This window comes from Lithobates pipiens, unplaced genomic scaffold (assembly GCF_037356315.1).
Source record: "Lithobates pipiens isolate NorthernLeopardFrog02 unplaced genomic scaffold, aLitPip1_a1.2 Scaffold_10, whole genome shotgun sequence".
Classification (NCBI taxonomy): Eukaryota; Metazoa; Chordata; class Amphibia; order Anura; family Ranidae; genus Lithobates; species Lithobates pipiens.
The window spans coordinates 26563211-26575365 of NW_027507686.1; the positions used below are offsets into that span (position 1 = coordinate 26563211).

The 12155-nt window shown below is 56.6% G+C and overlaps 1 protein-coding gene across 1 annotated transcript in view; it reads left to right on the forward strand.

The window, feature by feature from the left end:
* Positions 1-6608: 6608 nt before the first annotated feature.
* The window catches only part of MTHFSD (methenyltetrahydrofolate synthetase domain containing), a gene marked incomplete in the record, with an annotated part of 17894 nt that continues 12347 nt past the window's right edge, over positions 6609-12155 (forward strand). Inside the window, 1 exon segment of the mRNA XM_077453148.1 lies at positions 6609-6655. Within this exon segment, the coding sequence (XP_077309274.1) occupies positions 6645-6655 (11 nt within the window).

The window sequence follows — 12155 nt, forward strand, 5'->3', positions numbered from 1 at the left end:
GTAGGCTGGACACACACACACACACACACACACACACACACACACACACACACACACACACGGATGGATACACACACACACAGGGATGGATAGATGGATGGAGACACACACACACAGGGATGGATGGATGGATGGATGGAGACACACACACACAGGGATGGATGGATGGATGGACACACACACACACAGGGATGGATGGACGGACACACAGGGATGGACGGACACACAGGGATGGACGGACACACAGGGATGGACGGACACACACACAGGGATGGACAGGCATGTCTTACCCTCGGCTTATACACGAGTCAATAAGTTTGCCAGTTTTTTTGGGGGTAAATTGGGGGCCTCGGCTTATATTCGGGTCGGCCTATACTCGAGTATATACGGTAAATGCACCTGCTCTGTGATAGTCTCAGGGTTCTGTTGAAAGCGCAGAGAGCATCATGAAGACCAAGGAACACACCAGGCAGGTCCGTAATACTGTTGTGGAGAAGTTTAAAGCCGGATTTGAATACAAAAAGATTTCCCAAGCTTTAAACATCCCAAGGAGCACTGTGCAAGCGATCATTTTGAAATGGAAGGAGTATCAGACCACTGCAAATCTACCAAGACCTGGCCGTCCCTCTAAACTTTCAGCTCAGACAAGGAGAAGACTGATCAGAGATGCAGCCAAGAGGCCCATGATCACTCTGGATGAACTGCAGAGAACTACAGCTGAGGTGGGAGAGTCTGTCCATAGGACAACAATCAGTCGTACACTGCACAAATCTGGCCTTTATGGAAGAGTGGCAAGAAGAAAGCCATTTCTTAAAGATATCCATAAAAAGTCTCGTCTAAAGTTTGCCACAAGCCACCTGGGAGACACACCAAACATGTGGAAGAAGGTGCTCTGCTCAGATGAAACCAAAATTCAACTTTTTGCCCACAATGCAAAACGATGTGTTTGGCGTAAAAGCAACACAGCTCATCACCCTCAACACACCATCCCCACTGTCAAACATGGTGGTGGCAGCATCATGGTTTGGGCCTGCTTTTCTTCAGCAGGGACAGGGAAGATGGTTAAAATTGAGGGGAAGATGGATGCAGCCAAATACAGGACCATTCTGGATGAAAACCTGTTGGAGTCTGCAAAAGACCTAAAACTGGGACAGAGATTTATCTTCCAACAAGACAATGATCCCAAACATACAGCAAAATCTACAAAGGAATGGTTCACAAATAAACGTATCCAGGTGTTAGAATGGCCAAGTCAAAGTCCAGACCTGAATCCAATCGAGAATCTGTGGAAAGAGCTGAAAACTGCTGTTCACAAACGCTCTCCATCCAACCTCACTGAGCTCGAGCTGTTTTGCAAGGAAGAATGGGCAAGAATTTCAGTCTCTCGATGTGCAAAACTGATAGAGACATACCCCAAGCGACTTGCAGCTGTAATCGCAGCAAAAGGTGGCTCTACAAAGTATTAACGCAAGGGGGCCGAATCATTTGCACGCCCCACTTTTCATTTTTTTATTAGTTAAAAAAGTTTCAAAAATCCAATAAATTTCGTTCCACTTCACAATTGTGTCCCACTTGTTGGTGATTCTTCACAAAAAATAAAAATGTTATATCTTTATGTTTGAAGCCTGAAATGTGGCAAAAGGTTGAAAAGTTCAAGCGGGCCGAATACTTTCGCAAGGCACTGTATGTGTGCAGATGATCACGTACATATGTGTGCAGATAATCATTGGGACATGTGATTTTAGTGGGACATATGTGGGGGACATGTGTTTTTATTATTTGGGGACATGTCTTATTATTTGGGACATGTCTTATTATTTGGGGACATGTGTGTTTTGGGGACATGTGTGGGACATGTGTGTATTACACTAGACTGATGATCAGTGAGTAAAAAGCTGTAAAAACAGCTCATACTCACTGATCACCAGCCGGCTGCAGCGATCTGCTCTCCTCTACTCAGCGACGACTTTCGTGTGAGGAGAGGAGGTCGATTGCCTAGCAACCGGCTGTTTGTTTACATCACATGACGGCTGTGATTAGACACGGCCGTCATGTGATCAGGAAGGCCAATCACAGAGCCCTCCTGCCGATCCGAGATGCGCCGTGTCCGGGTGACATGGGCGCATCGGGACCGCGCCGCTGCGCGGGCGCGGGCGCGATCCCCCTCTTTCTGATGGACGTTCCTGAACGTCCAGTCAGAAGGAGGCGGCTCTCACCCGGCCGTATATGTACATTGGCCGGGTGGGAAGTGGTTAAAGGAGAATCAACCAAAAAAAAAAGTTAATTAAATCCACAAGGACTTTTTTTTTACCACTGCTATTCCTTTATATTGGCTTTTAAATGCAGCCATTTAGAAATTGGATGAAAGGTTTAGCTCTGGGAAACACTTTTTGAAAGATGAAAAGTGCATTTTATATATAACTATATAGATCAGACCAAAATGAGGGACAAATTGTCAGTACTAGAATCCCTTTAGGACCCAGCACAACTCACCTGACACAGCCTGTGTCTGGGAAACAACAGTGATTGGCCTGCTCACGTTTAAATCACCTGTATCAGCATTCAGTCAGCGCTCGTGTTAGAGTTCACTCGTGTTTGATCCAGCTGATATTTGCTCTGTGACTTTCGTGTTTGACCCGGCTTGTTTGACCCTCCGTACTTGCTTCTGATTCTGTACCGTTTGGATTCTGATCTACCTGTGTATGACCCAGCTTGCCTAGACTACGCTTTGCCTGATTCTACTAGTACCCTCATCTGCAGCAGTGAACCACAAGGTCCAGCAATCATCTATCCTCATCTACAGCAGTGAACTACAAGGTCCAGCAATCATCTATCCTCACCTACAGCAGTGAACTACAAGGTCCAGCAATCATCTACCTTCGTCTGCAGCGGTGTACTACTAGTCCCAGCTGACCTGCTCTGCTTAGACCAGCTCATGGTATGTGCTTTGAACTCTTTGTATAATCAGCACACCTGAACTGTTACTTGTTATCTGCACCTAGCCTGACACAAATGAGGAGGAAAGAGGGACAGAGGGACATTGCTCCAAATCAGGGACACTCCTCCAACTCAGGGACAGTTGGGAGCTATGGCACCATTTACTTATATTACATCTACGATATAGCTAAAGGATAAGCTACAAGAGCGAGCTGGAATACCACTCGGTTATACACACACAGAGATAGCGCGGGAGTAAACACATTGCTTTTCTAATCACTGAGCGTGCCACCTGCCCGCCGCAGAGGGCACATGGGCGGGAGAACGCCCATGTATGCCCTCCCGAACAAAGTAAGCCCGCGCTGCAGTGCGGGCAGGAACTGGTTACAGTCTATGCAAAATGAGATGGGAAGCCAGTGCAAGGACTCCAGGATCGGGGGTAATACTTAGCGCCCAACTGTCCCTGATTTGGAGCAATGTCCCTCTTTCCTCCTCATTTTGGTCTGATCTATATGGTTGTATATAAAATGCACTTTTTATCTTTCAAAAAGTGTTTCCCAGAGTTAAACCTTTTGTCCAAATTCTAAATTGCAATTTGTAAATTTTAAATGCCAATATAAAGGAATAGTAGTGTAAAAAAAGCCCTTGTGGATTTAATTAACCTTTTTTTTTTTTTTTGGTTAATTCTCCTTTAAGGGGGTGTGGCAGGGGGTGTGTCCTATACCTACATACGTTTGCTAGTAGGTGTCCCTCATTTCCATCTTAAAATGATGGGAGGTATGGTAATATGATCACTTGTACCAGACCTAGTCAGGATTCTGGCTGCAGAATTTTGCACATATTGAAGTTGATGTATAGTGGATTTAGGTACACCAGCGAGTAGGGCATTGCGGTAGTCAAGTCGGGAGAACACAAAATGTATGGATCTGCTTTTCATCTACAGTGTATGATCGCATAGGAGGCAGCCGAGCAATGCTTCTCAAGTGGAAAAAAGATGTTCTGACCACATTTTGTACATGTGGATCAAAGGTTAAATTAGCATCAAATATCACCCGTAGATTTTCCGAATAATACTGAAGCTCAAGTACAGCGCCATCTATAGATAAGCTATTGGGACGGGCCTTACATAACCCCTTGTGATAGCAATCGAGTTAAAAATAAAATAAAAAATCAAATAAATAAAAGAAAAGAGTTTTAATAAACAAAATTATAATAAAATAAAAATGTAAAAAAAAAAAGCTGTAACTGCTGTTGCCCCACACACATGTGCAAACGCACGCCCAGGGTGTCGCGAATGTCAGATTGAGAACAATAATTCTATCACCAAAGCTCCTGGTTACCTCTAAACTGATGAGCTGTAAAGGCAGAAGGGCACGTACAGGCAGAATCACGTACCTGTACGTTGCCCTTTATACGTTGCCCTTTAAGAGGCGGGTTGTGGGCGCACTAGCGTGTGCCGGGAGCTTCGTGAGCGCGATCGTGGGTCCCACGGACTCGATATTCCGCGGGCATACCCGCAATCATCTCATGGAGAGGAAGAACAGGGAGATGCTGATGTAAACAAGCATTTCCGAGTTCTGCCTAGTGATACTGTCACTGATAAACCGTAATCGGGATCGTGATCAGTGTTGTGTCACACACAGCCCCTCCCCCCCACGGTTAGAATCACTCCATAGGACACACTTAACCCCTACAGCGCCACCTAGTGGTTAACCCCTTCACTGCCAGTCACATTTACACAGTAATCGATGCATTTTTAATTGCACTGAACGCTGTAAACATGTGAATGGTCCCAAAATCGTCCGAACTGCCTGCCATAATGTCGCAGTCACGATAAAAATCGCTGTTTGCCGCCATTACTAATAAAAAAAAAATTATTAATAAAAATACCATAAAAACTATCCTCTATTTTGTAAACGCTATAACTTTTGCGCAAACAATCAATAAACGCTTATTGTGATTTTTTTTTACCAAAAATATGTAGAAGAATACATATCGGCCTAAACTGAGGAAAAAAAAATCTGTTTTTTTTATATATTTTTTAGGGATATTTATTATAGCAAAAAGTAAAAAATAATGCTTTTTTTTTCAAAATTGTTGCTATTTTTTTGTTTATAGCGCACAAAATAAAAACAGCAGAGGTGATCAAATACCATCAAAAGAAATCTCTATTTGTGGGAAATAAAGGATGTAAATTTTGCTTGGGTGCAACGTCGCACGACCGCGCAATTGTCAGTTAAAGCGACGCAGTGCCAAATCGCAAAAAACGCTCTGGTCTTTGGCCAGCCAAATGGTCCGGGGCTTAAGTAGTTAAAGTGTGGAGATTACTGGGTACCGTCGTTTTTTTATGCTATCACAGGTACACGCGATATTGAGACCCCTTTTACACTTTCAGCGGGTTCCGTTAGCGGTAAATTGCCGCTTAGTTTTACCGTAGTTTTAGCGGAGCTTTTCTTCAATTTTAACCCCAGCAAGCGGCCAAAGAAAGAGTCAAATGACAAGCACTGCTGCTGAATCGCTTTGCAGGTGCTTCGGCAGCGGTGCCCGTTCATTTCAATGGGCAGGGGCGGTTTAGGAGCGGTCCCCCCCCAGAGATGCGGCTTGCAGGACTTTTTCTAATGTCCTACAAACGCGCCGCTCCAGTGTGAAAGCCCTCGAGCCCTCCCACTGGGGGGGGGGGGGGTTTCCAGGCGCTATTTTATAGCCCTTTAGCACCTGAAAAAAACGCCACCAGTGTGAAAGGGATCATAGACTTGCCATGTTTGGTATCTATTTACCGGAGGGGACCTCATCTTTTATATTTCACCAAAAATGGGGATTGTATTGTGTGCATAAAACTCCTTTTATATTTTTTCCTGAAGATTTGTGTTTAAAGCGGTAGTAAACCCGCAATTTTTTAAAATTTTTTTTTTTAAACCTGCAAAGCAAAAGGCACAATGAGCTAGTATGCACCGCATACTAGCTCATTATGATATACTTACCTTAGAACGAGGCCCCGGACATCTGGCCCCATCCACGCCGAGGGAGCTGACATGCTCCCTCTGCGTTTCTTCCGGGTATCGCGGCTCCGGCGCTGTGAGTGGCCGGAGCCGCGATATCGTCACTCCCGCGCATGTGCACGGGAGATTTCATTCCGGCCGGTCGGCCACTGCCGGATTTTTCAGGCCGAGAATCCCCTGTGCGCATGCGCCGCTACAGTCAGCGGCGCATACCGAGGGGAATATCTCCTAAACCGTACAGGTTTAGGAGATATTTTTTTTACCTACAGGTAAGCCTTATTATAGGCTTTCCTGTAGGTAAAAAGTTAAAAATTTGAGTATACAACCACTTTAATAAACAGATTCACAAATATCATGTGACATAAAAATCTGCAGCTGTCAGCTTTTTATTCTACAGGGCCTCTGTTTTCCGGCAATATATCATTTCTGGAGGGGGGAGGGGGGGTTGGGTCATTTTATGGCAAAAAATTAAGAATTTTAGGCGTGCAAAAAAATGTATTCACTGTCATAGTAATTCAGCCTCTCCGCCTATTTGCCCACAACAAAGATGGCGTGTGGCCACCGGGGCGGAAACTGGAAAGAAAGTCACCTGATCCGAAAGATTGAAGGGGGAGGAGCTAGAGGAATCTCCGTTCTGTGAGATTTGTCCCATCCCAGGACCTGTAGATGTCAGTGGAGACACGTGGAGGAGCCGGAGAGACACCGAGCATGGAGGAGGGGACCGACACTGACAGCAGGTCATCACCCTTCCCCATCCCCCCCAACACTGATCCCCCCCCTCCCTCCAACACTGCCCCCCCCCCTCCCTCCAACACTGCCACTGACCCCCCCCTCCCTCCAACACTGCCACTGACCCCCCCCCCCCCCTCCAACACTGCCACTGACCCCCCCCCCCCCCTCCAACACTGCCACTGATCCCCCCCCCCCTCCAACACTGCCACTGATCCCCCCCCCCCAACACTGCCACTGACCCCCCCCCTTCAACACCGCCACTGATCCCCCCCCCCCCTCCAACACTGCCACTGACCTCCCCCCCCTCCAACACTGCCACTGACCCCCCCCCCTCCAACACTGCCACTGACCCCCCCCCCCCTCCAACACTGCCACTGACCCCCCTCCAACACTGCCACTGACCCCCCCCCCCCCTCCCTCCAACACTGCCACTGACCCCCCCCCCCCCCTCCCTCCAACACTGCCACTGACCCCCCCCCCCTCCCTCCAACACTGCCACTGACCCCCCCCCTCCCTCCAACACTGCCACTGACCCCCCCCCCCCTCCCTCCAACACTGCCACTGACCCCCCCCCCTCCCTCCAACACTGCCACTGACCCCCCCCTCCCTCCAACACTGCCACTGACCCCCCCTCCCTCCAACACTGCCACTGACCCCCCCTCCCTCCAACACTGCCACTGACCCCCCCAACACTGCCACTGACCCCCCCTCCCTCCAACACTGCCACTGACCCCCCCCCCCCCCTCCCTCCAACACTGCCACTGACCCCCCCCTCTCCAACACTGCCACTGACCCCCCCCCCTCCCTCCAACACTGCCACTGACCCCCCCCCCCTCCCTCCAACACTGCCACTGACCCCCCCCCCTCCCTCCAACACTGCCACTGACCCCCCCTCCCTCCAACACTGCCACTGACCCCCCCCTCCCTCCAACACTGCCACTGACCCCCCCCCCTCCCTCCAACACTGCCACTGACCCCCCCCCTCCCTCCAACACTGCCACTGACCCCCCCCCTCCCTCCAACACTGCCACTGACCCCCCCCTCCCTCCAACACTGCCACTGACCCCCCCCTCCCTCCAACACTGCCACTGACCCCCTCCCTCCAACACTGCCACTGACCCCCCCTCCCTCCAACACTGCCACTGACCCCCCCCCTCCCTCCAACACTGCCCCCCCCTCCCCTCCCTCCAACACTGCCCGACCCCCTCCCTCCAACACTGCCACTGACCCCCCCCCCCCCCTCCAACACTGCCACTGACCCCCCCCCCCTCCAACACTGCCACTGACCCCCCCCCCCCTCCAACACTGCCACTGACCCCCCCCCCCCCCTCCAACACTGCCACTGACCCCCCCCCCTCCAACACTGCCACTGACCCCCCCCCCCTCCAACACTGCCACTGACCCCCCCCCCTCCAACACTGCCACTGACCCCCCCCCTCCAACACTGCCACTGACCCCCCCCCCCCCCTCCAACACTGCCACTGACCCCCCCCCCTCCCTGCAGCACTGCCACTGACCCATCCAGCACTGACCCCCCCCTCCCCCAGCACCGCCACTGATCTCCCCCCCCCCCTCCAACACTGCTACTGATCCCCCCCCCCTCCAACACTGCTACTGATCCCCCCCCCCCCCCTCCAACACTGTCACTGACCCCCCCCCCCCCTCCAACACTGTCACTGACCCCCCCCCCCCTCCAACACTGTCACTGACCCCCCCCCCCCTCCAACACTGTCCACTGACCCCCCCCCCCCTCCAACACTGTCACTGACCCCCCCCCTCCAACACTGTCACTGACCCCCCCCCCCCTCAACACTGTCACTGACCCCCCCCCCCCCTCCAACACTGTCACTGACCCCCCCCCCCCTCCACACTGTCACTGACCCCCCCCCCCTCCAACACTGTCACTGACCCCCCCCCTCCAACACTGTCACTGACCCCCCCCCCTCCAACACTGTCACTGACCCCCCCCCCCTCCAACACTGTCACTGACCCCCCCCCCCCCCCTCCAACACTGTCACTGACCCCCCCCCCCCCCTCCAACACTGTCACTGACCCCCCCCCCCCCCCCCTCCAACACTGTCACTGACCCCCCCCCCCCCTCCAACACTGTCACTGACCCCCCCCCCTCCCAACACTGTCACTGACCCCCCCCCCCCAACACTGTCACTGACCCCCCCCCCCTCCAACACTGCCACTGACCCCCCCCCCCCTCCAACACTGCCACTGACCCCCCCCCCCCCTCCAACACTGCCACTGACCCCCTCCCTCCAACACTGCCACTGACCCCCCCTCCCTCCAACACTGCCACTGACCCCCCCCAACACTGCCACTGACCCCCCCCCCCCAACACTGCCACTGACCCCCCCCCCCAACACTGCCACTGACCCCCCCCCCCCAACACTGCCACTGACCCCCCCCCCCAACACTGCCACTGACCCCCCCCCCAACACTGCCACTGACCCCCCCCCCAACACTGCCACTGACCCCCCCCCCCCCTCCCTCCAACACTGCCACTGACCCCCCCCCCCCTCCCTCCAACACTGCCACTGACCCCCCCCCCCTCCCTCCAACACTGCCACTGACCCCCCCCTCCCTCCAACACTGCCACTGACCCCCCCCCCCTCCCTCCAACACTGCCACTGACCCCCCCCCCCCCTCCCTCCAACACTGCCACTGACCCCCCCCCCCCCTCCCTCCAACACTGCCACTGACCCCCCCCTCCCTCCAACACTGCCACTGACCCCCCCCTCCCTCCAACACTGCCACTGACCCCCCCCTCCCTCCAACACTGCCCGACCCCCCCCCCCCCTCCAACACTGCCACTGACCCCCCCCCCTCCAACACTGCCACTGACCCCCCCCCTCCAACACTGCCACTGACCCCCCCCCTCCAACACTGCCCCCCCCTCCCCTCCCTCCAACACTGCCCGACCCCCCTCCCTCCAACACTGCCCGACCCCCCCCCTCCCTCCAACACTGCCACTGACCCCCCCTCCAACACTGCCACTGACCCCCCCTCCCCACACTGCCACTGACCCCCCCCCCCCCCCTCCAACACTGCCACTGACCCCCCCCCCCCCTCCAACACTGCCACTGACCCCCCCCCCCCTCCAACACTGCCACTGACCCCCCCCCTCCAACACTGCCACTGACCCCCCCCTCCAACACTGCCACTGACCCCCCCCCTCCAACACTGCCACTGACCCCCCCCCTCCAACACTGCCACTGACCCCCCCCCCCCCCCTCCAACACTGCCACTGACCCCCCCCCCCCTCCCTCCAACACTGCCACTGACCCCCCCCCCTCCCTCCAACACTGCCACTGACCCCCCCCCTTCAACACCGCCACTGATCCCCCCCCCTTCAACACCGCCACTGATCCCCCCCCCCCCTTCAACACTGCACTGACCCCCCCCCCCTCCAACACTGCCACTGACCCCCCCCCTCCAACACTGCCACTGACCCCCCCCCCCCTCCTCCAACACTGCCACTGACCCCCCCCTCCCTCCAACACTGCCACTGACCCCCCCCCCCCCTCCCTCCAACACTGCCACTGACCCCCCCCCTCCCTCCAACACTGCCACTGACCCCCCCCCTCCCTCCAACACTGCCACTGACCCCCCCCCCCCCCTCCCTCCAACACTGCCACTGACCCCCCCCCTCCCTCCAACACTGCCACTGACCCCCCCTCCCTCCAACACTGCCACTGACCCCCCCCTCCCTCCAACACTGCCCGACCCCCCCCCCCCCCTCCAACACTGCCACTGACCCCCCCCCCCTCCAACACTGCCACTGACCCCCCCCCCTCCAACACTGCCCCCCCCTCCCCTCCCTCCAACACTGCCCGACCCCCCTCCCTCCAACACTGCCCGACCCCCCTCCCTCCAACACTGCCCGACCCCCCCCCTCCCTCCAACACTGCCACTGACCCCCCCCTCCAACACTGCCACTGACCCCCCCCTCCAACACTGCCACTGACCCCCCCCCCCCCTCCAACACTGCCACTGACCCCCCCCCCCCTCCAACACTGCCACTGACCCCCCCCTCCAACACTGCCACTGACCCCCCCCCCTCCAACACTGCCACTGACCCCCCCCTCCAACACTGCCACTGACCCCCCCCCCTCCAACACTGCCACTGACCCCCCCCCCCCCCCCTCCAACACCACTCTGCCGCCCCCCCCCTCCCTCCAACACTGCCACTGACCCCCCCCCCCTCCCTCCAACACTGCCACTGACCCCCACCCCCCTCCCTCCAACACTGCCACTGACCCCCCCCCTTCAACACCGCCACTGATCCCCCCCCCCTTCAACACCGCCACTGATCCCCCCCCCCTTCAACACCGCCACTGATCCCCCCCCCCTTCAACACTGCCACTGATCCCCCCCCCCCTTCCAACACTGCCACTGACCCCCCCCCCCCCCCTCCCCTCCAACACTGCCACTGACCCCCCCCCCCCTCCAACACTGCCACTGACCCCCCCCCCCCCTCCCTCCAACACTGCCACTGACCCCCCCCCCTTCAACACTGTCACTGACCCCCCCCCCCTCCAACACTGTCACTGACCCCCCCCCCCTCCAACACTGTCACTGACCCCCCCCCCTCCAACACTGTCACTGACCCCCCCCCCTCCAACACTGTCACTGACCCCCCCCCCCTCCAACACTGTCACTGACCCCCCCCCCCCCCTCCAACACTGTCACTGACCCCCCCCCCCTCCAACACTGTCACTGACCCCCCCCCCCCCCCTCCAACACTGTCACTGACCCCCCCCCCCAACACTGTCACTGACCCCCCCCCCCCCTCCAAACACTGCCACTGACCCCCCCCCCCTCCAACACTGCCACTGACCCCCCCCCCCCCCCCCTCCAACACTGCCACTGACCCCCTCCCTCCAACACTGCCACTGACCCCCCCTCCCTCCAACACTGCCACTGACCCCCCCTCCCTCCAACACTGCCACTGACCCCCCCAACACTGCCACTGACCCCCCCCCAACACTGCCACTGACCCCCCCCCCCCAACACTGCCACTGACCCCCCCCCCCCAACACTGCCACTGACCCCCCCCCAACACTGCCACTGACCCCCCCCCCCCTCCAACACTGCCACTGACCCCCCCCCTCCAACACTGCCACTGACCCCCCCCCCCTCCAACACTGCCACTGACCCCCCCCCCTCCAACACTGCCACTGACCCCCCCCCTCCAACACTGCCACTGACCCCCCCCCTCCAACACTGCCACTGACCCCCCCCCTCCAACACTGCCACTGGACCCCCCCCCCCCCCCCCCCCCAACACTGCCACTGACCCCCCCCCCCTCCCTCCAACACTGCCACTGACCCCCCCCCCCCCCTCCAACACTGCCACTGACCCCCCCCCTTCAACACCGCCACTGATCCCCCCCCCCCCCCCTTCAACACCGCCATGATCCCCCCCCCTTCAACACCGCCACTGATCCCCCCCCCCCTTCAACACCGCCACTGATCC